The 27,643-nt window shown below is 41.2% G+C and overlaps 3 protein-coding genes across 6 annotated transcripts; 1 reads left to right on the forward strand and 2 right to left on the reverse strand.

Moving 5' to 3' along the window:
* Positions 1-1,296: 1,296 nt before the first annotated feature.
* LOC127780867 (probable 3-deoxy-D-manno-octulosonic acid transferase, mitochondrial) lies at positions 1,297-5,085 on the reverse strand. Of its 4 annotated transcripts, none has more exons than XM_052307845.1 (11): positions 4,748-5,078; positions 4,607-4,649; positions 4,056-4,178; positions 3,770-3,889; positions 3,616-3,694; positions 3,339-3,476; positions 2,999-3,096; positions 2,584-2,674; positions 2,355-2,474; positions 2,195-2,265; positions 1,297-1,856 (listed from the first exon to the last, which is right to left on the reverse strand). In XM_052307845.1, the coding sequence occupies exons 1-11, from the start codon at positions 5,059-5,061 to the stop codon at positions 1,659-1,661; spliced, it is 1,395 nt and encodes a 464-aa protein (XP_052163805.1). In that variant the 5' UTR covers positions 5,062-5,078; the 3' UTR covers positions 1,297-1,658. The 4 variants fall into 4 exon arrangements, with proteins under 4 accessions (XP_052163805.1, XP_052163814.1, XP_052163823.1 ...); XM_052307854.1 differs by having other exon boundaries at positions 3,339-3,455; positions 4,748-5,076; XM_052307863.1 differs by lacking the exon at positions 4,056-4,178 and having other exon boundaries at positions 4,748-5,079.
* Positions 5,086-5,401: 316 nt separating this feature from the next.
* LOC127780891 (GABA transporter 1) lies at positions 5,402-11,721 on the reverse strand. Its single transcript, XM_052307882.1, has 5 exons — positions 11,390-11,721; positions 8,765-8,995; positions 6,699-6,796; positions 6,401-6,587; positions 5,402-6,297 (listed from the first exon to the last, which is right to left on the reverse strand). Exons 1-5 carry the CDS (start codon positions 11,496-11,498, stop codon positions 5,549-5,551), a joined length of 1,374 nt encoding a protein of 457 aa, XP_052163842.1. The 5' UTR covers positions 11,499-11,721; the 3' UTR covers positions 5,402-5,548.
* Positions 11,722-21,872: 10,151 nt separating this feature from the next.
* On the forward strand, positions 21,873-26,848 carry LOC127760309 (nucleobase-ascorbate transporter 12). Its single transcript, XM_052284551.1, has 10 exons — positions 21,873-22,380; positions 22,464-22,561; positions 22,649-22,819; positions 22,948-23,048; positions 23,858-23,993; positions 24,085-24,135; positions 24,240-24,527; positions 24,825-25,059; positions 25,166-25,452; positions 26,229-26,848. The coding sequence occupies exons 1-10, from the start codon at positions 21,927-21,929 to the stop codon at positions 26,448-26,450; spliced, it is 2,043 nt and encodes a 680-aa protein (XP_052140511.1). The 5' UTR covers positions 21,873-21,926; the 3' UTR covers positions 26,451-26,848.
* Positions 26,849-27,643: the final 795 nt, after the last annotated feature.

Consider the following 27,643-nt stretch of genomic DNA (forward strand, 5'->3'; position numbering starts at 1 on the left):
GTCTAATGGCAACCTTCTCAGATATATGTTTATATAGCATCCTAATCAACCCCTAAATTAATAAGATTAGCCATGTAGTGTCCTTTTCGGTTTTCTCTGCACGCACCTAGACAAATTCATGCACCAAAATGAGCATTTTATAAGTTCGTGCACTAGATTGCACCCATCTGACAAGTTCGTGTACCGGCGATGCAATTTACTCAATTGGAAACCATTGACGTATATAAAACGCTGAATAGTGTATATCCTGCATTCTTGCTCTGAACGTTGCCTTGGCTTTTTGCTCCATTTCTGAGAATACGGACGGGCAGTTAAAGGGGCGTTCCTAGTATGCGCGTACGCCGACGCGGTAGCCTAACTAACTCTGTTAGTTAAGGATAATGACAGTAATTAACAATAGATTTTTTATTTTGTTAGGAGATTCTTTTTCCTAATAGATTGAAAAATTTTAAGTTACATTTGAAAACTTTTGACTTAAGATTTAAACTTTAAACTCAAATTTTGAAAACTTTCAACTCGAACTTTGAAAGTTTTCAATTTGCAAGAAAATTTTTTAAAACTTTCAACTCGAGATTTGAAAACTTTTAACTCAAATTTAAAAACTTTCAACTCGAGATTTGAAAACTTTCAGCTCAAGATTTGAAAACTTTCAACTCGTATTTGAAAACTTTCAACTCGAGATTTAAAATTTTTTAAATTAAGATTTAAAAATTTTCAAGTCAAGATTTAAAAACTTTTTAAAAAATAAAAACACTTGCTGCTGGAAGATTAAAAAGTAATCAGGAAAAAAAGAAAAAAAAAGGAAAGCGAAAAAAATCAGGGAAGAAAAAAAGTAGAAAAAAAAAAGAGAAAACAGCGGTGGTTAGATTTCGCGGGCGCGCACCGAGTGGGCCGTATGGGCCGGGAGTGCGCGCTGCCGGCACGCGCGAATTAGGTTTCTCGCAGTTAAAGCACGTACTGTGTGTGTATCGCTAGACAGATGCAGAACGGCTGAAGAGCAGTCTGTCTCATGCCAATGTGCAAACCTGCACATATGGTCGCACGCATAATGAAACGCAAACTGCGCATGTGGTTGCTTACTGAGAAACCAGAAACGGGAGAATACTGTGAATACCTATAGCTGATCGAATATTCTGCCCTCCCCACGGGCCACCGGACAAAAGAAAACCCCGCTGAAACTGTATTTAGTCAAAGTAAAAGTCACGCATGGCACGCCTGATAAATCATGAAGTTGTTAGGACATGCTTTTCAAACTTTTGCAAACCTGATTACAGGGGATCAACCAATACAAGAAATAAACAAAGTCAAACAATTATCAGCCATACTGATAGGAGATGAAGAACTGCAAGTCTACAACAGCTGACCCACATCACAAGAAAATACAAAATGAGGGGCTCCAGTAGAATTCGTCAGAAATGTTAGATTGCTAAGAGGAGCTAATGGCCTTTAATTTGATATTTGTGTCATCTGTCACCGGCATGCTAGGAGTACAAGTTTGTTATGTGCATCAGACTGTACAGAGAAATTCGTGAGACCTTATCTTCCTAATAAAGAGGACTCATACATTGTCAACCTGTCCCTGCAAGTTACTAGAAGATGTCAATGTTTTAAATGTGACTACCCTTATTTTCCATACTTCCATGTGCAAGCCTTCCATACTAACTACTCGAGAAGCTGTCGCATGTGTCTGTTTGGGAACCAATAGTGAACGGGTGGACTAAATTCCATACACGATTGACAACTCCATCTGACATAAAGGAAAACGCATCTTTTGCGGCTCTTTGACATGCTTCCAGAGCTCTAGAATCACCAAGCAGTTGTTTTAGTGCTTCCAAAAGTTCATATTCTCCTTTGACCTGAAAAACATTTGCATTAATCCTCATAGAATGAAAGGGGCTGTAGCTCCTTGCGATGTTTAGGTGTAAAAAAAAAAGAATCACCCATGCAGTAAAGCAGCATACCCACATTGCAAGCATAATTTATTGAAAGAGCAAGTAGAAGGCAATTCATCCTGTTACCGTCCAAACTAATTTCCAGAAGTAGGGACAAGGCCAAGTCAATAATTAACAAAATACCTCCCCTAAGAAGGCCACGAAATAGTAGTAATCCCACTCTTAATCGAACATAGTGCACAAATGATGCGGCATTTTTTGTGTCAGTTAGATAAATAACAAAGTACAAGACAGATTATCACCTGCTTGACAGCTAAAGGATTTATTTGCCACATTTCGACCAGCATATGATAGAAGTGCCCAACACTAGGACCTGAAAGACAATTAATGAAACTCTAGACATTCCGATTTTGTAGAAAAAGTCATTCAAAATAGTCAGATGTGTCTTGCACTCTTGCGTACCAGTCATAACAGCGCAACCAACTGCAGCAGCCTCAGAAATATTATGTCCAGCTAAGCCGGGCAAAAAAGAACCCCCAATAACAGCTATTGGAGTAACCCTGTAGAGCATTCTTAATTCACCTATTTTCCATGGTATTTCATTCATTAACTAACATTCAAAAGAATATACACAGTCCATACTCCATACTGAAAAAATGTGCAAACTTAAGGCATAAGAGATAGCACAAACCTAACGTATCAACCACATATATACTGGTGTTTGAAGACACCACTTCTCTTGTTGACCTCAGCACAAAATTCACTTTCTGTTTCTTCAGGGTCTAAAAGAAGATGAGTAAAGAACTAAAGATGTGGCCCATACATATTATACTATCAGCATTGAAGTGAGAATCATATGCTACATGCTCTAGAACCATAAGAAATTTCAAGTAATCGTATACAAACAGTTATAAGCAATTAATTTCAAGCTTCATACAGTGAACTAAGTTAGTTCCCTTTTTTTCATTACAACAATGCTACACCTATAGATTACCCAATATGATAATGTATTAAAAAAAACTAAAAGATAAGCAGTACAACCCACCAACTACTTCATCAACTAAACAGGACCAGATATAAAAGGGTAAGGAAGACAATTGACATACTTGAGAAACATTCTTGCTGTCCTCAGGATGCCTTGGGACGAGAATTAAAAGTAGAGTAGGATACGCCCTGGTTAACTCATCATGAACACGGAGAATGACTGAAAAAGAGAGGAAGCTTGTCAACATTGTTTTTTGTTGAGAACATAAGCATAGTAAGGCAAGGATTCAATTATTCAGGAAAGCATAAAGAAGTCAGCAATGACTTTAGGGATATCAATGGTGATCATCACCATAGGCAAAACAGCTACATATATACAGTTTTAGTCCTGCACACAGTTCCTTGGAAGAGCAGATAATACTGATCCAATAAAAAGAAAAGGTGGGTGTCTGAGGTGCTTACTTTCATCTTCCCCTTTGTGGATAGAAGCTGCCATCCAGATGGGCCTATTGCTGAACTGCTGCTGAAGATCTTCTATTGCAGCTACCTCTTTCTCCCCAGCAGCAATGTCACCAACAGCTAGGTAAATCACATGAATCTCTATAAATTATTGAGTTTGTGAACCTGGTTATCTTTCAAGCTCCCAAGATAATCCTTGAGAAATGCATCACTCATATGTTTATTTCAAACATACTCTCATGAACATAGGAAGCCAGAGAAAAATTGGCATGGCGCATACCGTATTTTAAATCGCCAGCAAAATGGATGATCTGTGGTGGTGCATGAAGTAATTGAAAACGAACAGCTTGAATAGTACTCTGGAACAGATAGAAATGAATACAATGGCAATATTTTTACATCAAAATAAGGTTTAGAACCCCACCACTCCATACCAATGGGATAACAAGTGATAGTTTGGAGAGCATCAAAGAGACTAACTGCAACCCTAGAGGCAAGGACCAACGGTTGAAAGACTTCAATGACATGCGCGCATTTAAAAGAACCACTGCAATCTGAAAAATAGGAAGGTCATTCACAGCAGATAATTAAATAGTGAAAGAATGTACTATGGACCGAAAATATAGCTAATCTGCCATTGCACATGGAAAAAACAAGGGTAACAAAGGGAAGCCTAACCACTTAGTAGAAAATAGTCATTATGAGAAAAAAAAAACTTACCCCTTTCTCTGCTGCAGACAAAATGAGGTTTGGCCAGAGTTCACTTTCCATAAGAAGTATCAAATTTGGTTTCCAGTATCCAATGAAACTTTCTATTGCATCAGGACAGTCAAGGGGTGCAAACTACACACATATGTATTTCAGTTATGTAAAACAACAATAAGCTACCGTAGATGTATATAGGGCATATCAAACATTTAAACTATCCTTCTGTTAGCCTATTCGTGATTCCCTTCATCTAAACAAGTTCCATCTGTTCCCAAAACTTTGCTTGATCTGTGTCTGTACTATCGAATATTACCACCTTAAAGGTTTAATATTACGAAACCTTACTATCATAGTTCAACGAGTATAATATGACCTTAGTTTAAGGGATACATATAATGAACAGACAATATCTATCTGCCTTGACACAGTTCGAACCTAAAATGTCCTTTTTTTTCAAGAACAGTCCATCAGTAAAAATTTGTTGTGCATACGCCATTTCTCAGAAAACTAAACCGGCCGTCACGACAGGGATCTGAAAGTACAAGAGCAATTTCGGAGCTCACCTGATATATGACACCATCCGGGAGCAAGTCTTTCATCACTTCGCTGCATTGAAATCAAAACAACCGAAATAGAATATGGCCACATTACACGGAAATGAGAGAGCCAGGCAACTCGTATTTGCGGTAATGGGGGAAGCTTACAAGGATGAGAGGGTAGTAGTGGTGAGGAGGATGGGGAGACCAGGGTGGAGGCGGGCGCAGTGGCGTACGACCGGGAGCGCGGCCATCCCCTCGCCGAGGGATACGGCGTGGAACCACACGAGCGGCGAGCCCGGACGAGGCCGCGCCACCGACGGCCTGCCCAACCGCTCGGGCCAACGCGACGGGTGCTCCAGTCCTCGTAGCCGCCGCCATAGAAGCGCCGCCGGCGCCGCCGCGCGGCTCGCCGCCCTGTACAGCTCGTACAGCGCCCGGCCGCCGCGCGCCGCCGACGCCGGCGTGCGGGCCGTCCGCATCGAGCCTGGCCCGTCCAACGACTCACGGCCTGGGTCGCTTTGGGCTTTTGTTAGCGGCGCGTGAGGTCGCGTGCTTTCAGTACCGAGCCCAACTTACCTCTCGTTTATACGCCTTCGATACAAGAAAGCGTCTCCGGTGTTGACGCTTCTCCGTATTCATAGACAGAACACACATTTCTGAGCGAAACTCAGGCTATATTTCTGCCTCGATTGATTTATGCTTATGCATATAAGATAAAAATTAAAGTTTAAAACTCAATTTTGGCGTTGATTTTGTTATTTTCTCGTTGTAGTTTATTTTACAGTATTTATTTTTAAATCACTAAAGACATGCTATAAATTATTTTTAGTTGCTAATAAATGATTAATAAATATAATATAAACATAAGTGGGAAGATGACTTCTTTTAAAAAAAAGAAAAAGAAAAGGAAAAAAAATCTTCTTCCTGCATTGATGTTCCTTTGTCAAGAGTTAAAGCATAATAACATCACACATTCGCGAACAGTTTATAGCTATTGGCGTCCAGAATGATCTGCCGGACCGCGGCGACTGACGCGACGACAGCGAGCGCGGAGAACACGACGGCGATGGTGGTGTTGAGCCAGAACACGGCGCCCTTCTTGGACGGCTTGAACGTCACGTTGTAGAACACCGCCGGCACAGCGAAGTCGAGCGGGAGGAAGCCGAATGCGCCGATGAGCGCGTTCATGTCGCCGAAGAAGGGCACCATGGCCGCGATGGTGGTGCCCAGCGCGACGGCGGCGGTGCGGGAGAGCACCCGCGGCGCGACGTTCCTCGCGGCGTACTGCCCGGCCTTGGGGTCGGACAGGAGGCCCTCCAGGACCTCGTTGGTCGGCTGCAGGTACACCACGGCCACCGCCGACAGCTGCAGCAGCGTGAAGAGCTCGATGATGAGCAGCAGCCACTCCGGGATGACGGCCCTGCCGCCCACCATGAAGTTGCTCAGGAGCGTGCCCTGCGACTGGTTGCCGAACGCCCAGTACCCCGAGATGGCCACGCTGAAGAACGTCGTCACCACCACGGCGTAGCACAGGCACAGCCCCTTGAACATCTTCCCCGTCACCGGCGCCGCCACCGTCGCCTGTATCTCGGGGATGATTCCATTGCCGTACGTCGTGGCGATGACGGCGATGGCGTTGAACACGCCGAACACGCGGTCACGGGTGTTGGCGCCGGCGATCGAGTAGTCCTTCTCGGGCGCTCCCTTTGAGCTTCCTGCACAAAATTCGTCAGTCCAATTTTAATCCGTCGCGTCGACAGGCCTAATTAAAGCCCAATAGCTAATCTAAATAATGGGCCGGGTCGCCGGGAAACCTACCAAGGTAGATGCAGGCGGCGACGGCGCAGAAGCTGTAGGCGAGGCACAGCACGAGGGAGATGAGGTTAACGTGGCGGAGAGAGTGGAACGACGGCATCTGCGCCAGGATCATCATGAAGACGCCGAAGATTGCCACGAACACGTACAGCTTGATCGTGCCGCCCGGGTTGGCAATCAGGTAGATAGCCTGCAACGCGATCGAGTAAGAAATGTGGATTCATACCATGTGCAATTGATGAACGCGATCCGATCCGATCCGACACGAAATCAGTTCGTGGACTAATTCTGATGAAGATACCTTCATGCTCTGACCGGCTAGGAGAGTGCACGCGACGACTGCCCCGAAGCAGACCAGGAACTGGATCGGCCCGATGTAGAAGCGTCCCCATCCAGGCCCTGCATGCATCACCGTGGAAAAATTAACCATGAATCTCATCTCAGTGACAGTGATTTTGTCGCGGTGATGAAGATGAATATCCCTTTCGAAACATTTTTTGTCAGATTTAAACTGTATGAATCTGCTGCCAGATGGCACTAAGGACGATTCCTTTTTCCCAACACGTACGTTAAACCTGTGCTTATCTGTCCAATGTCGTATCAGCTAGGATGCTAGTATATGACTGATTCTACTACACCTGGTACAGTGCTACTCCCTCCGTCCCAATATATAAGAATCTAGTACCGATGGGACATTTTCTACTGCTGTCCTGTCCAGATTCGTAGTACTAGAAAATATCCAATCTAGTTCTAGGTTGTTGAACTAGATTGTTACATATTGGAACGGAGGAAGTATTTAAGATTGACATATTGACAAGAAACGGCGCGCGGTGCTGGTTTTTTTCCTTCGCAAGCAGTATCAATCGATTTAGACAGGCAATCAAGTGGAAAGCTGGAATATTAAATTCCACAGCAAATACTTGCCGACAAATTCGTCAAACTCGACCAATTGCATGATCTGTAGTACTAATGTGGGAATACTATCCCTTTCGACCAATCAAGTTTTTCTCTATATATCCGCCAAGCGCTAACTGGAGTTTTAATTAGTATTATCTAACCAGTGGGGATTCTTTCCCTCGTCGACTCTTGACAGTGACAAAATACGAGCCCTAGCAGCTGGACTTTTCTAACCTGTACTGTACCGTGTTACGATTTTATTGAATGCTGCTTAGTCAGTTACTGAAATCAAGCAACATGTCGGCTTCAGACGCTGCACTCACTCCGGTTGAAGAGTTTACCGGTCCGATATAGTATGGCCATACCCATTGCTCATGAATGCTGCAGACACGTACATGTCGCAAACTCGCAAATGCGAAATGGGACTTGATTTGGCCAAATAATACAGCTGACTTATTCCGCACAAGAAAAGGGGGCGGGCAGCTGACTTTCTTGTGAATAAAACAGGACATCAATGATCAGTCGCTAAACCTGTCACGTCTACAAGTTGGTGTTCCTTCCTCCCTTCCTTTCTTTTCTGAAAGAACACTGCACTTGGCGTTTCTGCCCCTATATTCAAGGTGACGACATAGGTGTTGATGTATTGACTCATCCTCATGTCTCGTTTGAACGCAAGAATATCACAAACTATGTAAATGCTTCGAAAGAAATGGTCCATTACAGAAAAATAAATCCCGTGTTATAATCAGAGGTTGTTTTCTCCAAATTCTCAATTCGGGCCTTTAGGAGCCAGGGCTAAGTGAAGACATGGGCGAGAGAATCTTACCTGCCTCGTGATGGATACTAGTACCCACTACTGACTTTGTACAGTTGTACTGTATTCGTTTTTTTGGGTGAAGGCTGAATGCCACGTCCGTCCATTGTGAACGCCCTTACTATTGTATTGTAATGCTTTTGGTATTGCACGTAGTATGAGTTTGCGAGACAGTTGTCAGCGAATGCAATTTTATATGCAGATTCTCCTCCATCTACCAATTAGCTTGGAGTTGCTACGTGCCTTCCTTTTAATCACTTATGTACTCGAGTTTAATGAGTATATTAGCATCAACCTACTACATTATTTCCATTTTAATGGGAACCTAACTAGTAAATAGTAATAGGGTGTGTTCAGTAGCTATTCTTGCTGCAGCGGTTACGGCTGTAGCAGTACTAAAAATGGCTGTAGTTTACAGCAGCGTTTAGGCTGTGTTTAGTTCAGTGTAAAGTTTAGATTTTGGTTGAAATTAAAAATGATGTGGCTGGAAAGTTGGGTGTGTATGATAGGTTGATGTGATGGAAAAAGACTGAAGTTTGGATTCAAACTTTGAATCTAAACACAACCTTAATTGTGGCTGAAGCAACAATCCCTGTCGATCAATCTCATTGTTTAACTGTAATTACGGATAGATAGGTATACGAGTGATTACTGACCTAAAATATCGGTGGCCATGTCCCTGAAGCGGAGCTGGCGGCGTCCTTGCTGCGCGTGGTGCTCGAGGACGAGGGAAATGAGGTTGTACGAGTAGAAGGTCACGGCGGCGCCGATGACGAGGCAGATGAGCCCCGCCGCCCACCCCAGCGACGCGAACGCGAACGGCAGGCTCAGCAGCGGTGGCGCCACGATGGACGTCGTCAGGTGGTACCCGCAGTGCAGCCATGACCCTGCGCATTTATACAGCAGCAGCATGATCAGTTTTTTTCTGTTAAACTAGCTAAAGGTACTGTGCATTGCGGCGAATATCATAAGAGATAAATATAAAAATAAAAATTACAAACCTACTAACGTAGTTAGTTAATTAGGCATATTATGTCATATCAAGTGCAAAAATACTCACATTTGAGGATCTTATGGTCTAATATGTTAACTTATGGTGATGGGGAAAACTCAGACACCCTCACTAATATCATTCAAAGTAGTATATTATAGATATAGAAAAAGAATAACATTACTCCTGCTAGTAGTTAGCTAATCTGTTAGTCCTACTGGTATTTTTTCTGTTTGTATTAGTCGCTGGATGATGATAAGCTGATTGGGAGAGGCTTCCGCAGCTCCACTCGGTCAAAAGTTGTAGGAGATGAAGGAATGGCAAAAGAAAGTTCACAGGTTAGCTAAACGCTTGGAAGTTGGAATATGGCGAGTAAACACGTTTCTATCAGTCGTTTCAAAAAAAAAAAAAAACACGTTGCCATCGGAAGAAACCCCATCCCTCCATCAGACATTGATCAATCCTGCACAATGCCCATACCTACTTTCCAAAGCTGTATGTCTTACACATGTAGTACTCCTCTGTCACTAAACTTGCTTTGACAATCGAAAGATAAAAATAAAAGAAATTTTGCAGTCATTAAAAAAAGTACATCAAGATACCTAAATTTTACATTAACATTTTTGGTACTTCTAGATATATTTTTAAGGATGGTAAAATTATCCTAAAATAAAGTTGTTGATACTAGTATGTTTCAGGGGTCAGCAAATCAACAGGGAACTATGAGGCATTGGGGGCAGTGAGCAATTTGATTTTGTTAAGCCTGCAGTCTCACACCTAATTCGATTTTCCTTTTTCCAAAATGGACCAAATATGATTTGATTAGTACATTACTCATACCATATTCCTCACTCCGTTCCAAAATAATCACTACGATGAGTTTCCATGTACAACTTTAATCGTCCGTCTTATTTTTTTTAAAAAAAATAAAAAAAATATAAGTCACACACAAAGTACTATTCATATTTTATAAGCTAATAGCAATAAAAATACTAATTAAATTCTTTTTAATAAGACGGACGATTAAAATTGAAAAAAAAACTTATGGCCTGTACTTATTTTAGAACGAAGAGAGTTCCAGCTAACCAACCTCCCGATGCCATTTATAATTTCCTCGAGTCAAGAGTATCTGCGCTAGTGCGCATGATAATCAACGAGATGGTGACCTGTACCAGTTCTCCTATACGATACAGACATCACGCTAAAGACTGAACGATTCATGCCTAATTTATTTTTTTTGAATAAAAATAACAATACATCGTTATTATACTTTTATAGTTCACTTAGGTCCATATATTAATATATTTTCTGTCTGCTTCAACAAGACCAAATAGACGTGTAACCATTTCATGGAGCCCGAAAGGTTGACTAATACGAGTACTGTATCGTGATATGGGGGATCGGCTGAGCTAGCAGCCTAGCAGAACAATAATATGAATTGCCCATGTTTACAACTTTACATGCATTGCTATTGATAATAGGCTTGATAGCCAGGGAGCCCATCATCCCTGAAGTACATTTTCTCTTGTCTCTTCTCTGAATGTTGAAAAAGAATAGATGTAGGCGTGCAGGCAACGGATGTAGGGGAACGGAAAAAAGCGAGCAAAGAAAGAAGAGAGTTTTTGTTACTACATCCAATCTTCATAGGGTAAAACTGTGAAAAAGTAGTGCAAAAGGATAGATGGGCAGGGACCATTCAAACATCTACATCTGTCCAAGAACTTTTAATCAGAGTTCAGGAGACGCACCCAGTCATTCAAGTAGAACAGTAACGCAGTACCCCTCACAATGGCTGCCGGGTACATGCGCTGAGGAAAATTAACCGAAACAATTTGTAAACCATCATTTTTTTTCCCGTTATCTTGCTAGTTTGTACAGTTTTTGGGTACGATTATTAACATGAGCCAAATCATTTACATACGGATCATATCAATCGGGATGGCATAGCCAAATCCTGCACAACAACACTTCATCAAACCATCTTGATATAGCAGCCAGAACAATCTATTAACTCGTACATGTTAGTTGGCTAGTTGCTACTGATTAGTTAGCCAGCTCTTTTGCTTATTAATAGCTGGGGACAATCCATCAACAGTCTAGAATATACGGCCTCCGATGCTCCCAGAACACAAACAGGTTACGCTTATATGTGCAGCTAGCCAAACATGCTTGCTGCCTGAGATGCGCCAAAGAGGAATCAAGAAAGAAATAACGAAAGAAAGAAAGAAGAGTGGGCGATCAGAAGCGAGTAAGCGAGAAACAAGAGAGCTCATGTCAGACACGAACGCACCTTTGGACTGAAGGACGAAGAGAGCCCCGGCGTCGAGCTTCTGGCCGACGGTGTCGCCGCCGGCCTCCATCTTCTTCGCCTCCTCATCCTCCCTGCTCGGCGCCCCCATGACGCCTCTGCCGTCGAACGATTCGGTCGCTAGCTCTTTTGTCTTGCAGGTAAAACCAAGGGAGCGCCAAACTACGGGTTGATGGCCTGAAACTCTTGGGGGACTCGGACGATACGATCTACAGTTCTACACGGCCGTACGTTGTTTGTCTCTGCCTCTGCGCGGTGTTTCTCAGCAGGTGAGCGGGCTCTGGTTTTGCCTTTTGCGCTTCTACTGCTGAAGCTGAACTGCGTACTCCATATATAGAGAAGAAGAAGCAAGCGCGCTCGCGGACCGGGTGGACACCGTATGACGCGCGGGCGAAAGGGACAGTGCGGCCTGTGCGCACGCGGCACGTCGCGCGTGCCACGGCGGGAGAATCTCCCGCGCGCTAGCTCCCGCGACCAGGCCGGGCAGTCGGCAGAGAATCGCTAATACGTTAAGATCACGAAAAAAGTCATACTTTTGAAACCAAAAATAAAAAGAAAATCCGTCGAGAACCCAAACGAGGAAAATTTTTATTGTACATTGTAATGCAAATATGAGAAAGTCCATCTAGTACTACTAGGATTTTAAGCCAAAGGCCGTCCAGTATCGTAAACATAAAAAATTGTCAACGGACTCAAAACTTCACAATTTTATTCGTGTACAACCTTTTTGACAGGCATGGATCCTCTGCATTACGGCAACAGAGAAGAGCTAGTGCTACACACACTAATTTGTGCCTGCTACATTCTTTGGTAGCCTTGGCTTCGCCCACTGGCCACTACCCTCTCCTTGCCAAAGTCACGTGGCCACCGAAAAATAGAAAACATGTCAGGGAGGGGATAAGTACATACTCCGTGGCTCCGTCCCACAGTGTAGCAACCTTTAAGACATATCCTAGAACTATAAATATGGACATGAGTCCTATCATAGGTTGCTACATTGTGGGACAGAGGAAGTACTACATATTTAGGCATGATGGTATGCATAATGCATGTACTAGTAGATCCTATTGTGTATGTGTAAGTTGTAGTGCTAAAAAACCTTGGATTTTTTTATGGTATAAACAAAGCCATTGTAAATCTCATTTTGCATTAGCATAAATGCTACTCCCTCCGTTTCAGGTTATAATATGTTTTGACTTTGATCAAAATCAAACTGCTTCAAATTTGACTAAATTTATAGACAAATATAGTAATATTTATAATACTACATTAGTTTTATTAAATTAATAATTAAATACATTTTTATAATAAATTTATCTTGGGTCGAAAATATTACTATTTTTTCTATAAACTTGTTTAAATTTGAAGCAGTTTGACTTTGACCAAAATCAAAACATCTTATAACCTGAAACGGAGGGAGTAATATTTGTCTTTCCTAGCCATGTTGAAGACCGGCAGTTTAGGCCGGTTAGCTGTATATAGCATAGGTGCGGCAGAGCTGCGAGCTATAAGAGGCTGTTCGATTGGTGGAGCATTGTGGTGGTGACGATAAGTGCGAAGAGGGTGTTGTAGGCGAAAACCTAGCCTGAGGTTTCTCTGAGCCATCAACGCCGATGCCTACGGACATTGTTATCCTCTCTTAGAGCATTGTTAAGCCATCATCGACACCTTTCCACTCATTGACATCATTCTTCATGTCAAAACCCAGTCCGAATGGATGGGCGGTGGTGGCGTCTAAGATGTCATGATCTCTTTGGAGGTGTTGTTTGGGAAGTTTTTTTTCCTCGCTTTACCGTCTTCTCTTAGCTTTTTCTCGGCAAATTTTTGTTTGACGTCATCTGGTTAATGTGAGGGACGAGCGGATCTTCTTCTCTCTCGCCCTCTTCCTCAACCACTCTACGTGAGGATGATTAGGAACTCATCGATGATTTGTCTGAGTAGGATCTTGCAGGTCTAGCAGCGATCGGTCAAACTTAGCGGCGGTCAGTTTGGTTCTAGGGTCTTCTCCTTAGTTGTGTAGGGAGCTGTTAGCACGTGGTGGTTGTGTTTTGTTTTTTTTTTCATTGGTCACAATTTTTTCGTCATGTAACTTTGTAATTTTTCTATGCCATATCATAAGAAATTTCACGTTGTCTTGTGCGGGATCGTTAAAAAAAAATCCTCGTGGCTGCTAGGAGTCACTTATTATCATTGAAAGGCGGTTGATGTCAATTATCGTTTTCTAATCATGAAAATGACGTTGTTTCCCTATTTAATGTTACAAAATTTAAAATAAAATACAAAAAATAAATTCAGTTAATTAAACTTTTGATTTTGATTACATTATTTTTTGTTTACACTGTGAACAGTACTTTATATTTCATATTGCTTTCAGTTTATAATTTTCAAAATAATTTCAACGTTTTGAATTGCAACAGATTCTCACAGTAAAAGATGGCATTAAAATATACTCCAGTTTTCTTTGTTTCGATTACAAACTCAAAATATACTTTCTACACGATTATTTACTTTGAACTATCGGTTCCATGTATAACGATCATAGTATTTTGATTAATAGTCTGCATACATTTAGAAGACAATATACATAATTAACTTAGAAAAAGTAAATAGATTTATTTATATTACGACACAACTATATCCCTTTGAAAATAAATCAACAAAAATTAGTTGCTGAATTTTGCCATATCTCTATCTCTGCAAAGATGCTCATCCAATAAGCCAGATCGAACTGTTCCTAGCCTCTCATCTCATCGTCTGTTTGTTGGTTTGTTTCAATCGCAACCAAATTTGAGTTCCGAAGTTTAATTTTAGAGTTGATCTTTTTTCTTTCGTAAGTTTATTTAAACTGCTAAAAATACCGTTATTTTTTTTAAAAAAATAACATTTTTAGTTCATTTATTCGTTTACGACTTAGCCGAAACTCAACTAATCAAAGGATAACATACAAAACGGTTAAAAAAATTCCTTCGGATTATCGTGTGGTTTGCAAGGTGTCGAAGTCGACGGATCGAGCGGCGAGACCGCGAGATGGACACGGATTAAATGGTGCGCGCATGTAGCGCGGCCGAGAGGCTTGCACGAGTCCGTGGCCCATGAGGCCTTGACGTACGAGTGGCTTATATGCTCGCCAACTTGGCCACCATATATAGCACAGAAGTGCTCGTAGAGCTCAGAGTACTCGTTTTCGTTACCGACTGATGCGCCTAACTAATCCGCCGATTGGTGTCTCGTTCTCATCTCTACTAGTGCTGTGACCGTGCACGTCGGTCGTCGGAGGGCGGGCGCCTTCATATCGATCGTGATCCTGACGGGACGTCATTCCCGGGGGTCAGTACCGTTCGTTTTCAGAGGAGCAACAGAGTACTTCCTCCGTCCCATAAAAAATAATCTAATAGTATGAAATATGACACACAGAGCCTGCTTAGGCCTTATTTAGTTCGCGAAAAAAAATTTTTAGGTATCATATCGGACGTTCGACCGGATGTCGGAAGGGGTTTTTGACACGAATGAAAAAACTAATTTCATAACTCATCTGGAAACCGCGAGACGAATTTATTAAGCCTAATTAATCTAGCATTAGTATATGTGGGTTACTGTAGCGCTTATGGCTAATCATGGACTAATTAGGCTCAAAAGATTCGTCTCGCGATTTCCACGCAAATTATGTAATTAGTTTTTCATTTTATCTATATTTAATACTACATGCATGTTGTCAGGGTTATGGATACCACATACCTAATAGTAGTCGACTAAATCTCGGCAGGACCCACCAAATATCATGTCTTATACGGAAACAACCTCCGGATATAGAAGGAGTTCCGTATAAGGAAGGATGAATAGAATTCTACATGGAAACGACAAGTACTACTTGGATTGTATACATATTGGTTTTCCTAGTTCTATTTGGACAAGGGGACACCTATGGGTATAAATACAAGGCCCCCTAGAAGGAGAGGGGACACGAAACAATAGATCAAGACACAAGATCAACATACAAGCCAACACGCCTCCAAATATCAACATCAGAAATTAGCTTAGACAAACCCTATCTGGTACCTGCGGGGGCCGGCAAGAGGGGTCAAGCACTATCTCTGATCTCGACGAGTTCGTGCTCGAGGAAGAAGACTACCCTGTCGTCGACTACGAGTTAGTTATCTAGCCGTCAAGTCGACGACAGCCAGATATGTTATCCCACATGTTGTATTTGTGTTATTCAGATGAATAAAGAGCAACACCGGCTTCGGCCAATAGGATGTAGGGTTATTACCTGACAATTCAGGGGCCCGAACCTGTATAAAAATCCTCACATCCGTCTCTTTTACCTAAGTCTCGCATATATCCTAGTACCAACGATCCCCATACTATGCAAATACCGGAATCGCGACATCAAGCGTCGACACATGTGTACAAAGATTCAAATTGACGTTTTTGGGAAAAAAAATTTAGGAACTAAACACGGCCTTAGGCTCTGTTTAGGGTCTGTTTAGTTCATGAAAAGAAAATTTTTAAGTGTCACATCAGATGTTTGACCGGATGTTGGAAGGGGTTTTCGGACACGAATGAAAAAACTAATTTCATAACTCGCCTGGAAACCGCGATACGAATTGTTTGAGCCTAGTTAATTTGTCATTAGCACGTGTGGGTTACTGTAGCACTTATGACTAATCATGGACTAATTAGGCTCAAAATATTCGCCTCGTGATTTCCTCCCAACTGTGCAATTTGTTTTTTAATCTATATATAATGCTCCATGCATGTATCCAAAGATTCGATGTGATGTTTTTAGGAAAAAAATTTTGGGGAACTAAACCAGGCCTTAGTTCCCACGCAAAAACTTTTCACTTTCACATCGAATGTTTGGACACATGCATGGAGTATTAAATATAGACAAAGAAAAAACTAATTACACAGATTATGTGTAAATTGCGAGACGAATCTTTTAAGCCTATTTGCGCCATGATTTGACAATGTGGTGCTGCAGTAAACATTTGCTAATGATGAATTAATTTGGCTCAATAAATTCATCTCGCGTTTTACATGCGGAATCTGTAATTTATTTTGTTATTAGACTACGTTTAATACTTCAGTGTGTGTCTGTATATCCGATGTGACACGCCAAAACTTTTCATCCCTGGATCTAAACTAGGCCTTAGTTCTCAAACAAAGTTTTTTACGCTGTCACATCGAATGTTTGGACACATATATAGAGTATTAAATGTAGAAAAAAACCAATTACATAATTCGCCAGAAAATTACGAGCCTCCAATCTCATTCCTAGCGTGTGTTAAAGACGCGCACGCGTGTGTGTCGTGGTGTGAGTGCAGTGTGTGTTAGTGTGCGTCCTGAGTTGTTCCCTTCTCCAAAAAAAAAAAGAAAATTACGAGATGAATCTTTTAAGCCTAATTGCACCATGATTTGACAATGTGGTGCTACAGTAATCATTTGCTAATGATGGATTAATTATACTTAATAAATTCGTCTCACAGTTTCATGGTGGAATCTGTAATTTGTTTTGTTACTAAACTATGTTTAATATTTCAAATGTGTGTTCGTATATCCGATGCAACATGTAGGGGCAAATTTTTTTTGCCAACTAAATAGGCACTAGTGGGGAGATACTGTACTCTCTCCATCCAAGAAAAAACCTAACCTAGAAGAAGATGTGATCCCGTCCAGATTTATTGTACTAGGAGGGGAGGGGATCCCTCCTAGGTTGGAATTTTTTGGGATGAAGGGAGTATGCAGGTAGTACTATAATATTAGTATTAGAATGTGTTGCATTCAGTTTTAATATTTGTTTTTTATGGGACGAAGAGAGTCCAACAACATATATGTACGGTGCACAGCTACGGCCATGTATATGGATGCAATTAATACGTCGGAATCAGAAGGCCATAGGTTGTCAAAAAAAAAAAAACGAAGCAGCACAAAACAATATATGGTTAAACTTTATATATATGTCTCATTAATAGTTTGATGCCAATACTTAAAAATATACAAATAGAAAAATAGAAATCAACTTTTAGGTTTCGAAATTTAAATTTTGGATGTAGCTAATTAAACTACTCTATCCGGTTTGATAATACTCTGCTTGTTATTTTGGACAGAACTCATATCAAACTTTAAAATCTTTAACTATAGATAATAAATTCTAAAATATTTTTTAAAATATTTTTCTTAGAATCATGGAGATCATACAATATAGATTAGTTTTACAAAATACTTTAACAAAATCATATATTTATTGATGTTTTATATATATTATTAAAGCCTAACGATTAAAGTTGTTTTAGATCACGTTTTTATCCCAAACGATAAATACTATCACGGAAGTACTCTCTCCATAAAAAAACTAAACTTAGGAGGAGACGTGACATCTTTACAATGAATTTGGACAACCCTTTATCCAGATTCGTTCTACTAGAAAACGTTACATCCTTGTGTAGTTTAAGTTTTTTTAGGATGGAGGGAGTATGGTTGCTTTTTCTTTTTCTTTTTTTTTTTCTTGGAGGGGGGCGGGGTTTGATCGGGCTGTCAATCTGTCACCACCTACTATGGCGCAACAGCAGTTGAGAAGTTGAGAATTGTTCAGATGAAGCGAGTATCACGAGTATCGGGGTTTGTGATGATTACTACTTATATAATATAAAACTGTATTTTTGGGTAGCAGACAGATAATAAACTCTTTAGAAAAACAACACCTGAATTAATTATTGCAGCTGAAGATGACAGCATATCTGAGCCAACTCGCTGATTAATTAGAACTCAGGATCCAACCAAGGAAAGGATTATTAATCCAGAATACATGAATGCAATCGCAGAAACTGCGATGCAGTCACTCATTGGCAAGTGGCAACTGGGCATATCATTGTATATTTGAAGTTTCATATGATAAGTTTTTTTTTTTAAAAAAAAGGGGAAAACAGTAATAGATTGTGCCTTTTCATTAAATATAGGGAGAATAGCTACTTTAGTCCCTAAAGTTTCTCTGTAGGATCAGTTTAGTCCATAACCTTTTAAATGGTCCAAAGAAATCCTTAAACTTTATCATAAGGTCTAGAATAGTCCTTGGGTCCACCAAAATCATTATATAAATATGCCATATCATCATTGATGCAAAATCTATGATGAATTGTCCAATTTACCTTTACGTATATCATAGAAAAATAAATATAAGGGTGAATTAGACATAACCATGGGAAAAAAATACTTATCCTTTTTTTCACCCTTTTGAAGTATATTTTTGCTCTTACATTTTACCTTTTGTTTTTTATTTTCCTATGATATATGTAAGGGTAAATTGGACAAATCATATAGATTTTGCATAGGAATGTGACATGGCATATCTATGTGGCGATTTTGGTGGGATCGAGGACTATATCAACCCATGTGACAAAATTAAAGGACTTGTTTAGACAATATGAAAGATTAAGGACTAAAATGTCCCAGGAGCGAAACTTTAGGGACCATATTAGCTATTCTCCCTTAAATATAGCAGAAGAAAAAACAGCACAAGTTTCATATGATAAGTTGATAGCGCTGTAGTTGCTGACTTAGTAAGCTTGCATGCTCCCATGGTTTCCACACTTCAGCAAACTAGATGGCCGCTAAATAAATTAGTAAACTTTTTGATCCGTTCCAGGCTCCAGGCTAGCTAGATCCACGTACTTTGTGGCAGCAAAGACTTTTTTGCGTAGGTCGATCGAACACTTGTCGTGTATGCATGAACGCCATCGGTTCTAATTCTAAACTAACACCAACTAATCGATCACGGGCTTCTAGCTATAGATAATTAATTAGTACTAACATGGAGTACATGAGTAATGTAATCCTAACAGGAACACGCCTCTCTGGTGCCTGAAACTTCACGCTGCTCGCCACTCATCGAGTACTCTACTTGGTCAGAAGAGAAATAAAATGGTATAGCAACAACACATATTTTGCAGCATCGTCTTTCTATGACGTCTTTCACAGTAACTTACTCTGAAATATGAATCAAACGACCTCGAGTCCTTGACAAGTCCAAGAGGGAGTAGGCGAAAGAATGTGACGCCATTTCTGTTCTTCCGCATAAATGGGCAAAGCTCGGGTTATTTTTATTGTAAAAGAGGAAAGAGATATTGCTGTTTGTCTAAAGTTGGTGATCCAGAGATAAGAAAAGTTCTGGAAGGCTTTGGATTTGCAGCAGAAAGTGCGTCCACCACCATTAGTGGGGACTGGTAAAACAGTGCATTGATCCCCTTGACTACTTGGCTACTGCATCCAGCAGTGAACATTTCAAAGGATAATCATGTGGATAGATGTGTCGGAGTACGGAAGCGAGAAATTAATCTCAGTTTCGGCGACTCTCTTCATTAAACTTCTGCGTGCTGGCTGCAATTTTCTTCACATGGAATGCGAATTTCTTCATATAGAGTAGGAGTAGGCATACTGCTACTGTGCTAGCGAAGAACGGTCTTTTTTTCCTAGTCCAGTCCATCAATGACATGGGGTGTGTCGGTATGCCGTGAAATGCAGTATGCAAGCATGTTCAGGAGACAAGAGGTACATGATCTCCGTGTTCTCAATCAGGTCTGTCCCTGTTCACTATGAGACATTACGGCGAAACCGCGAAAGGGCGAAAGATAAATTAACCCTTGATGGTTCATATTGTAATACACGAGATCTACCTTTCAATTACCACGTGACTTTGTGTGTCCTGAAATCGACCAGACATAGCTTGGCATAGAGATTGCATAGGTCATCCACATCTTAAAAGCTTGGATTCAACATTTTCAACTAGAATAGTAGTGTAGACAAATATATATGTGGGCCTTTAGTTCTGAAAAAAAGGGCCTAGCCGGGCCTGCCATTTGGCCCATATCCCTTGTTATCATCTCCAACTGGGCCCATGACATAGTTGTGACAAGGAAAAATGTGGGCCTTTAGTTCAGAAAAGGCGGGCTTTCGCTTTCTGCAAGAGGCCCGTTTGAAATGTTGAAATTTCTTACTAAGTCATTTTTTTATTCAATGAAATTATAAATTCCAATCTTTAGCTTGACAGCTCTCAGCCGTATCTTATTTTTACCTAAGTTCAGCATTAAGCAAACCTTACAGAAGCTGAAACTGGAAAGTCTAAACACATTAAAAGCCAATATTGTTTTGATGAAATAATTATAATAACAAACTCTAATGCTAAATCTCTATCTATGTTCCCGAGAATTTGCATAGGGTAAGTCCATTCGAAACGTTTGGTTTTTTTTTTTTTACATATTTTAATCTATTTTATCTGAAATGGTTTAGGGCTGGTTTAAAATGGAATATTGACCAAAATACTGTAGTGGATTATCTACGCGGTTATAGATATAAATCTAATATTTTGATAAATAAACATAAAAATAACTTAATATAGGCGTAACAGGCCCTCACGAAAAAGAAACCTATTCTGATTTCACCGCGTAGCCAAGCAAGCATCAGGGCATCCACAATGTGGTGTAAAATTAGTCCATAAGCAATAAAATATTCCATTCAGCCACCTATTACCATTGTGCAACTAGTCCATATAGAAAAAATAGCAAAAGATACCCATATGCATATGGACTACCCATATGAAATAAATTATATTATCTATCTCTACTTCTCTCTCTTCTCCTAATGATACCTTGTATCTATATACATTGTGGACATTGCTATAGAGATAAACTATTTATGTGGGTCCCATCTATATGGATCACTTTGCCATATACATTGGTGATGCCCTCAGGCTCTCTTAGCCAGTCTTAGGGCAAGTATAATAGTAGGCTATAAGCTGGCTAAAAGTTAAGATGGAGAAGAGAAGAGAGAAGAAGCGGGCTATAAACTTATAATCGGCTTGGAAACAAGATCTAAGAAACTCTGTGGGAGAGACAAGTGGACCCTATATTAATTGTAAAGAGTTAACTATTATATGGGTAGACTGAGAGAATGCTACAAAGAACCTTATAGCCAACAGATCGGTTGTATTATTAGCCTTGCTCTTAGAATAGATACAATAGTAAGCTATAAGCCAGCTATAAACATATTTTAAAGAGATAAAAGAATAGAGAGAAGAGCTAGCTGCAATACGGACTCCAAGACATAATGTATGTATGATATGTAGTATCAGGTATTACTAGTATATAGTAACCAAATATTGTATAAATTAGCTATTATATGGCTATAGATAATTTAGAGTTAGTAATTGGTTATACTGTTAAACTTCTCTTAGCATACAGCAGTAGCACCCGAGCTAACTGAAAAACATCAGCCCCTCAGCCGTCATCCTATCTCACCAAAAATTTCAAAACACACGCCGCACAATCGTGACAACGCCATAACGTCCACTGGCGCCGCGGGCCCCACACTGCAAAATCTCCGCCTCCCCTTCCCCACGCATGGATTAGTACGCGTCCAGCTCACTCACTGCTTGCTTCCGCCACCCCGCACCGCTTCCCCCTCCCCTCCTAATCACCACCACCGCTCACCGGCGGTGACCTCCCCCCCCTCCTCCCCCGCCTCCGCCATGTCATCCTCCTCCGGCGCGGCTCGCCGGGCGCGCCCCGGGCCATGGCCCCCCGCACCGCCGCCACAGCCGCAGGCGCAGCCCCTCTCCTGGGCCAAGCGCACTGGCTTCCAGTCCCGCGTCTCCGGCGAGTCCGTCGCCATCGCCTCCGCCTCCAGCTCGGGGCAGGTATCGCTGCCTCGCCCCGCCGAGGCACCTTCCGATCTGGAGTCCGGCCCACCGGCCAGGCCCAACTCCGCCCTCCCGCCCCCTCCCGCCGCCGCCGCGGCCAATGCGGAGGCAAAGCCGCAACCGCCGCCGCCGCCGCCTCCTGCGAGGACGCGGAGGAGGGATTCGGATGGCGGAAGGCCGAATGGGCAGGCGGCCGCAGCGCCGCTTCCTCAGCTGCTGGAGGAGGAGGACGACGGTGCGCCGGAGCGGCCCAAGTACGAGCTCCGTGACAGCCCCGGAGTATGTAAGTGCTCAAAAGAGGAATTAAATATCCCACACTGTCATGTGCGAGCGCGCTGATTTACGAGGTTTTACGATGTGTTGCAGTTCCAATAGCGGTATATGGATTTCAGCATTACATCTCCATGCTCGGCTCAATCATCCTGATCCCACTTTTGATGGTTCCTGCAATGGGCGGTTCACCTGTGAGTGTGGCTTCAATTTAGTAGTAGTTCTCACAGCATGTTTGGTTTTGTAGGTTTAGTACTTAATATACGCTGTTGGATGCTTAGGATGATATGGCAGCGGTGGTGTCCACGGTGTTGCTTGTCTCAGGGATGACCACATTGCTGCACACATTCTGTGGGACAAGGCTGCCTCTTGTGCAGGGACCATCCTTTGTATATCTTGCCCCTGCGCTTGCAATAATCTACTCCCCTGAATTCTTTGGGCTCAATCACAATGTATGTATATATGTATAAATTTTATTTGTGTTGGCGTGATGCAATGCCACACGTTGTCATGTAGGGATTGCCTCATCATTGCTTTAGAGCTTTTGTTGTTGAACCTAACACGTTGTATTTCATTGCAGAACTTTAAGCACATCATGAAGCACCTGCAGGGAGCTATCATAATAGGAGGTGCATTCCAAGTGCTGTTAGGATATACAGGCCTAATGTCACTATTTCTAAGGTGTGCAGCTGTTGCTGTTTATTAGATACAAATACATTCATCTTTTTCTCCTAGTTGTCTGCTATCATGTGGCTTGTTGACATGGCAGTATATTTCTCTATTTACCATGGCCACATGATTGGGTTTGGTAGTAAGCCGATCAGATTTTTATTTGGAATGGTGCATACTGAGTACTAACACATTCTTAAGAAAACAAATGATCCAAAATTTCTACTGTACTACAGAGACACATCTCGTGATGACTGTGAACAATTTTCTCTTATCTATGTGGTGTTTGTTAACAATGGTCACGATATGTTAATAAACACCGATTATGATACAGGTGTTTTACTATGGTCTCTATGGTATTTTATAGAATCAATCCAGTCTGTTCATACTCTCTAATCTAATGGATCGATCTATTTATACTACCACCTCAACTACTTGTAGAATATTTTTTTTCTACTGGTAGTAGATATCATAAATCAATGGTTGATATCGCTTCTACTGGTGATGTTAGTAGAAGACCACCATAGAGGTATTCAAATAATAAAGGAAACTTTGTTGGATATTACTAGTTATTATACATATTTCCTGCTTCTGAGCATCCCTGTTATGAATTAATTTCTTTGCATAAACCGTTGTTTCTCGGACAATAAACATACTTTTGCATGTCTTATAAACTGATGAATCCAGATCAATGAAACATTAGTAAGCCTGCCTCTATTTCTTCTGACTGTACCATCAACTGTATATTTTTGTGACAAATAGTAATACATATGTATCTCCATCTTCACTGAGCATTTTGTCATTAACTACCTCTGTTTCAGGTTGATAAATCCAGTTGTCATCTCACCAACCGTCGCAGCTGTTGGACTTTCGTTTTTCAGTTATGGGTTCACTAAAGTAGGGTCATGTATAGAGATGGGCCTATTACAATTATTGATTGTTGTTATGTTTGCACTAGTGAGTATGCAGTAAACCAACTTGTTAAATGCATTGTAATATTTTGTGCAAATAATGTCTTAAGCTGATGATCTGTCTATTTCTGTGACAGTACCTCCGAAAAGTAAAGTTATTTGGCTACCGGGTGTTTTTAATTTATGCGGTAAGATTGGGCTAATAGTTATTTGAGCTAATACCTCCATCTATGCTAGTCGTTAGTGTGATTATGCAATTCTAATTATTGAACTTTTGGTGCTGCCTTCTTAGGTTCCTCTTGCTCTAGGGATCACATGGGCTATCGCTTTTGTTCTAACAGCAACTGGAGTTTATAGCTACAGAGGTTGTGATGCAAATATTCCTGCCTCAAACAATGTATCAGCCTATTGCCGGAAGCATGTACTGAGGATGAAATCTTGTCGCGTAGACACTTCACATGCCTTGCGATCTTCACCTTGGTTGAGATTTCCATATCCGTTGCAATGGGGCACTCCAATTTTCAGTTGGAAAATGGGTCTTGTGATGTGTGTTGCATCTGTTATTGCATCAGTCGATTCAGTAAGTTTATAATTGCTTTGAACTTAGATGATGCTTGTTTTTCTTTCTTTTGGTTTGTTTACTTTTCATAAATTTGGATAAACAATCTAGTACTTACTGGGAAATGATCTACAAAGCATATTGTTGCTCCCCCTGCTAAGCATCAACTTAACATAAGCTTTCTTCTCTGACAATATTGTTAAATGCCTGAAATTGGATCACTCAGTAAGTAGGATTCTAGAATCAACCATTCATTGCTCTTCACTATCCAATTTATTTTTGTTTCCTGACAATTCATTTATGCATTTTGGACTTAAGGTTGGTTCCTACCATGCATCTTCTTTGTTTGTGGCCACAAGACCACCAACAGCTGGGGTTGTTAGTAGGGGCATTGGTGTTGAAGGTGTCTCCACAGTCTTAGCTGGCTTGTGGGGTACAGGAGTTGGATCTGCAACAATAACAGAGAATGTACACACAATTGCGGTTACTAAAATGGGCAATCGAAGGGCGGTTGGATTTGGTGCTATTGTACTTATACTACTCTCTTTTGTTGGTAAGCAACTATTTGCACTTTTTCCCCTGTGTTGGAAGAGTAGACATCATTTAACTGTGACAGCATTCAGGTTCTTGCTATAACAATTCTTGTGTCCCCATTGTAGGAAAAGTTGGTGCCTTCATTGCTTCTATTCCTGATGTTCTAGTTGCTGCTCTTCTTTGTTTCATGTGGGCCATGCTATGTGCCCTTGGCTTATCCAATCTTCGGTATAGCGCCAAGGGAAGCTCCAGGAACAGTATTGTAGTTGGGCTAGCTTTGTTTTTGTCCCTGTCAGTTCCATCGTACTTTCAACAGTACAGATTACAGCCTAATTCAAACTCATCAGTTCCAACCTACTTCCAGCCATACATTGTTGCATCTCATGGACCTATACACACTGGATCTAGTGGGGTATGTATTCATCCGTTCTTTTCTAACACTATGCTGTTTGCATACTAGAGTTTCAATGGAAATACATAAACAAAAGACTGGTGATACACATGCAGAGTCCATATTATAGTGCTCACATTATTTATGAATAAAGATAGTTTGCCAACTGTAACTCTTCATGCCGCTTGCCTGGTACAATAACAAATATCTGGTTTCTTTCAGTAACAATATTGTTGTGGAGTGTCTTATGGAAGTATCCTGAACATTTACATAACTATATTGTACAACTGGAGAAAGCAGTAGAAAGAAACATAAAGAAAGGAATAAACAAATCCTGGGAAAATAGTCGGAATTAGAAAATTCTCATTAAATATAGTTCTTTTTACTCCTCTGTTTTGATATGAACCCTGGAACTTTCATTTTTCATGTATATACTATGCTTCAACTGAAATTAGTCAAGCTATAAATTCCTAGTGGTAATAAACTTTATCGAGTAGAAGTGCTTAGGTTGAGTTCCATAACTTACATATGGTTCCAGCATAGTTTCCTTCTTAACAAAGAACACAATTATTTCACTCTTATATACCGTGCCATGATATTTTCAATCCCATTCACATGAATGATATATTGCTTTCTAATTTCCTGCGTAGGCACATTTGCAGTATATAAGAACTGTTCTCATTTTATTTGTGAAGCCTGACAAATTCATTCATATAAGTCTCAAAATATGGCAATATTTTTGCTATATGTTTATGTTAACTATTTGATTTGCAATTCCTTTATTTCCTTGCTCTCAGGTAAACTATATTCTCAACACGTTACTGTCACTCAACATGGTCATTGCGTTTTTGGTTGCCCTCATACTTGACAATACTGTCCCTGGTGGTCGCCAAGAGCGGGGTTTGTATGTATGGTCAGAGGCGGAGGCGGCAAGGAGAGAATCAGCTGTCATGAAAGACTATGAACTTCCTTTCAAGATTGGACACGCATTCAGGTGGGTGAAATGCGTTGGCCTATAGCACAGTTTTGGTGTGGTTTGTAGCCTTGGCCAACTGCACAAAAAATATTCTGCAGCTTCCAAGAATGAAAAATGGTTACTGTGCAAAATCTCAGGCGAAAGAAATGGTTAGTCACGAATCATGACCGACTGTTTCCCAATGTTTTTCAACCAAGGTATCGACTATCGAGTGTACATACTGAATTGCTCTCTAGGTTAGTTGTCTTGTCCTGATGCAGATGCTAGATGCATCAGGGGCTTCCCACATTTTTTTGGACTACCTTTTGTCATCACTTACAGATTTTGCTCTTCTCCTGGTACTATTTAATTGGTGTTAGGGATATCTATTTGTACAGGCGGTAAATGATCTGAACCAAACCTGAGCTGTGCTTAATTGATCTAGTTATCTTACTTTCAACATTTCCTGTGTGTGGATATTTTACTTTCAACTTAGCTACTAGTGATAGCGAGTTTCACCGTGCCAGGTTTTCCTGCTGAATTATCTCATCCTCGCAGTGCTAAAGGCTGGCATCCATGTCAACTGTTAAGCATGTAAAGCTGCCTGTCTGAAGTACATGGGCAAGGAATCAAAGAGTCTGTAATGTTACGGGGCTATTTTTCCAGTTGCCACCTCCCAACTTTGGCATAACCCAGCCTGTACACATTGGATCTTTGCTGACTTGTTGGTTATCATGGCTGGCTGACTTGTTGGTTATCCCCGTAACCACGTATATAGCCCAGTTCTGAGACCACTCAGGCACTCTAGAGGGCCTTGTCGTGGACACTAGACCCTCTTTTCTGAGGGGTCAAAGCCAATGGACCTCGCCACCGGCCTGTACCGATGACGAGGCTGACAAGGACCTTCACATGGAACGGCCGTGCCGGGCACGGCGGCACGGGTGGCTTCTCAGCACGCTCCTTCCAAATTCCAATGCTGTTGCTTGTCTACGGCTAGCTGCGTGCACGGCTCGAATGTCGCGTGTACAGCAGTTAGCACGTACTACATGAGGTACGGCAATGATGCCGGTTGTCACCGGATGCAGCACAATATGCAAAACATTATGATGAATTCACTGGGATAAAAATGTGTAGCAAGCTTGATTCCGAAGTCAAGCAACACTCCGCTATCATGACTGCTGGGCATGCCACATAAACAAAGGACAAGAACTGGGGCATGCCAGTATAAATTGCTAGCCGCAGGCCATCCAGTGGCGC

This window comes from Oryza glaberrima, chromosome 1 (genome assembly GCF_000147395.1).
Source record: "Oryza glaberrima chromosome 1, OglaRS2, whole genome shotgun sequence".
Classification (NCBI taxonomy): domain Eukaryota; kingdom Viridiplantae; phylum Streptophyta; class Magnoliopsida; order Poales; family Poaceae; genus Oryza; species Oryza glaberrima.

Excerpts from the sequence above, each read along its gene's own strand:
- LOC127780867 (XM_052307845.1), bottom strand. The coding sequence starts at position 5,061 with ATGCGGACGGCCCGCACGCCGGCGTCGGCGGCGCGCGGCGGCCGGGCG. Across the intron at positions 3,695-3,769 it reads TATCACTTGTTATCCCATTG|AGTACTATTCAAGCTGTTCG; the intron begins GTATGGAGTGGT and ends TATCTGTTCCAG. Across the intron at positions 3,097-3,338 it reads CCACAAAGGGGAAGATGAAA|TCATTCTCCGTGTTCATGAT; the intron begins GTAAGCACCTCA and ends TCTCTTTTTCAG.
- LOC127780891 (XM_052307882.1), bottom strand. The coding sequence starts at position 11,498 with ATGGGGGCGCCGAGCAGGGAGGATGAGGAGGCGAAGAAGATGGAGGCC. Across the intron at positions 6,588-6,698 it reads TAGCCGGTCAGAGCATGAAG|GCTATCTACCTGATTGCCAA; the intron begins GTATCTTCATCA and ends ATCGCGTTGCAG. Across the intron at positions 6,298-6,400 it reads CGCCGCCTGCATCTACCTTG|GAAGCTCAAAGGGAGCGCCC; the intron begins GTAGGTTTCCCG and ends AATTTTGTGCAG.
- LOC127760309 (XM_052284551.1), top strand. The coding sequence starts at position 21,927 with ATGTCATCCTCCTCCGGCGCGGCTCGCCGGGCGCGCCCCGGGCCATGG. Across the intron at positions 23,994-24,084 it reads TTGTTGTTATGTTTGCACTA|TACCTCCGAAAAGTAAAGTT; the intron begins GTGAGTATGCAG and ends TTTCTGTGACAG. Across the intron at positions 25,060-25,165 it reads TATACTACTCTCTTTTGTTG|GAAAAGTTGGTGCCTTCATT; the intron begins GTAAGCAACTAT and ends TCCCCATTGTAG.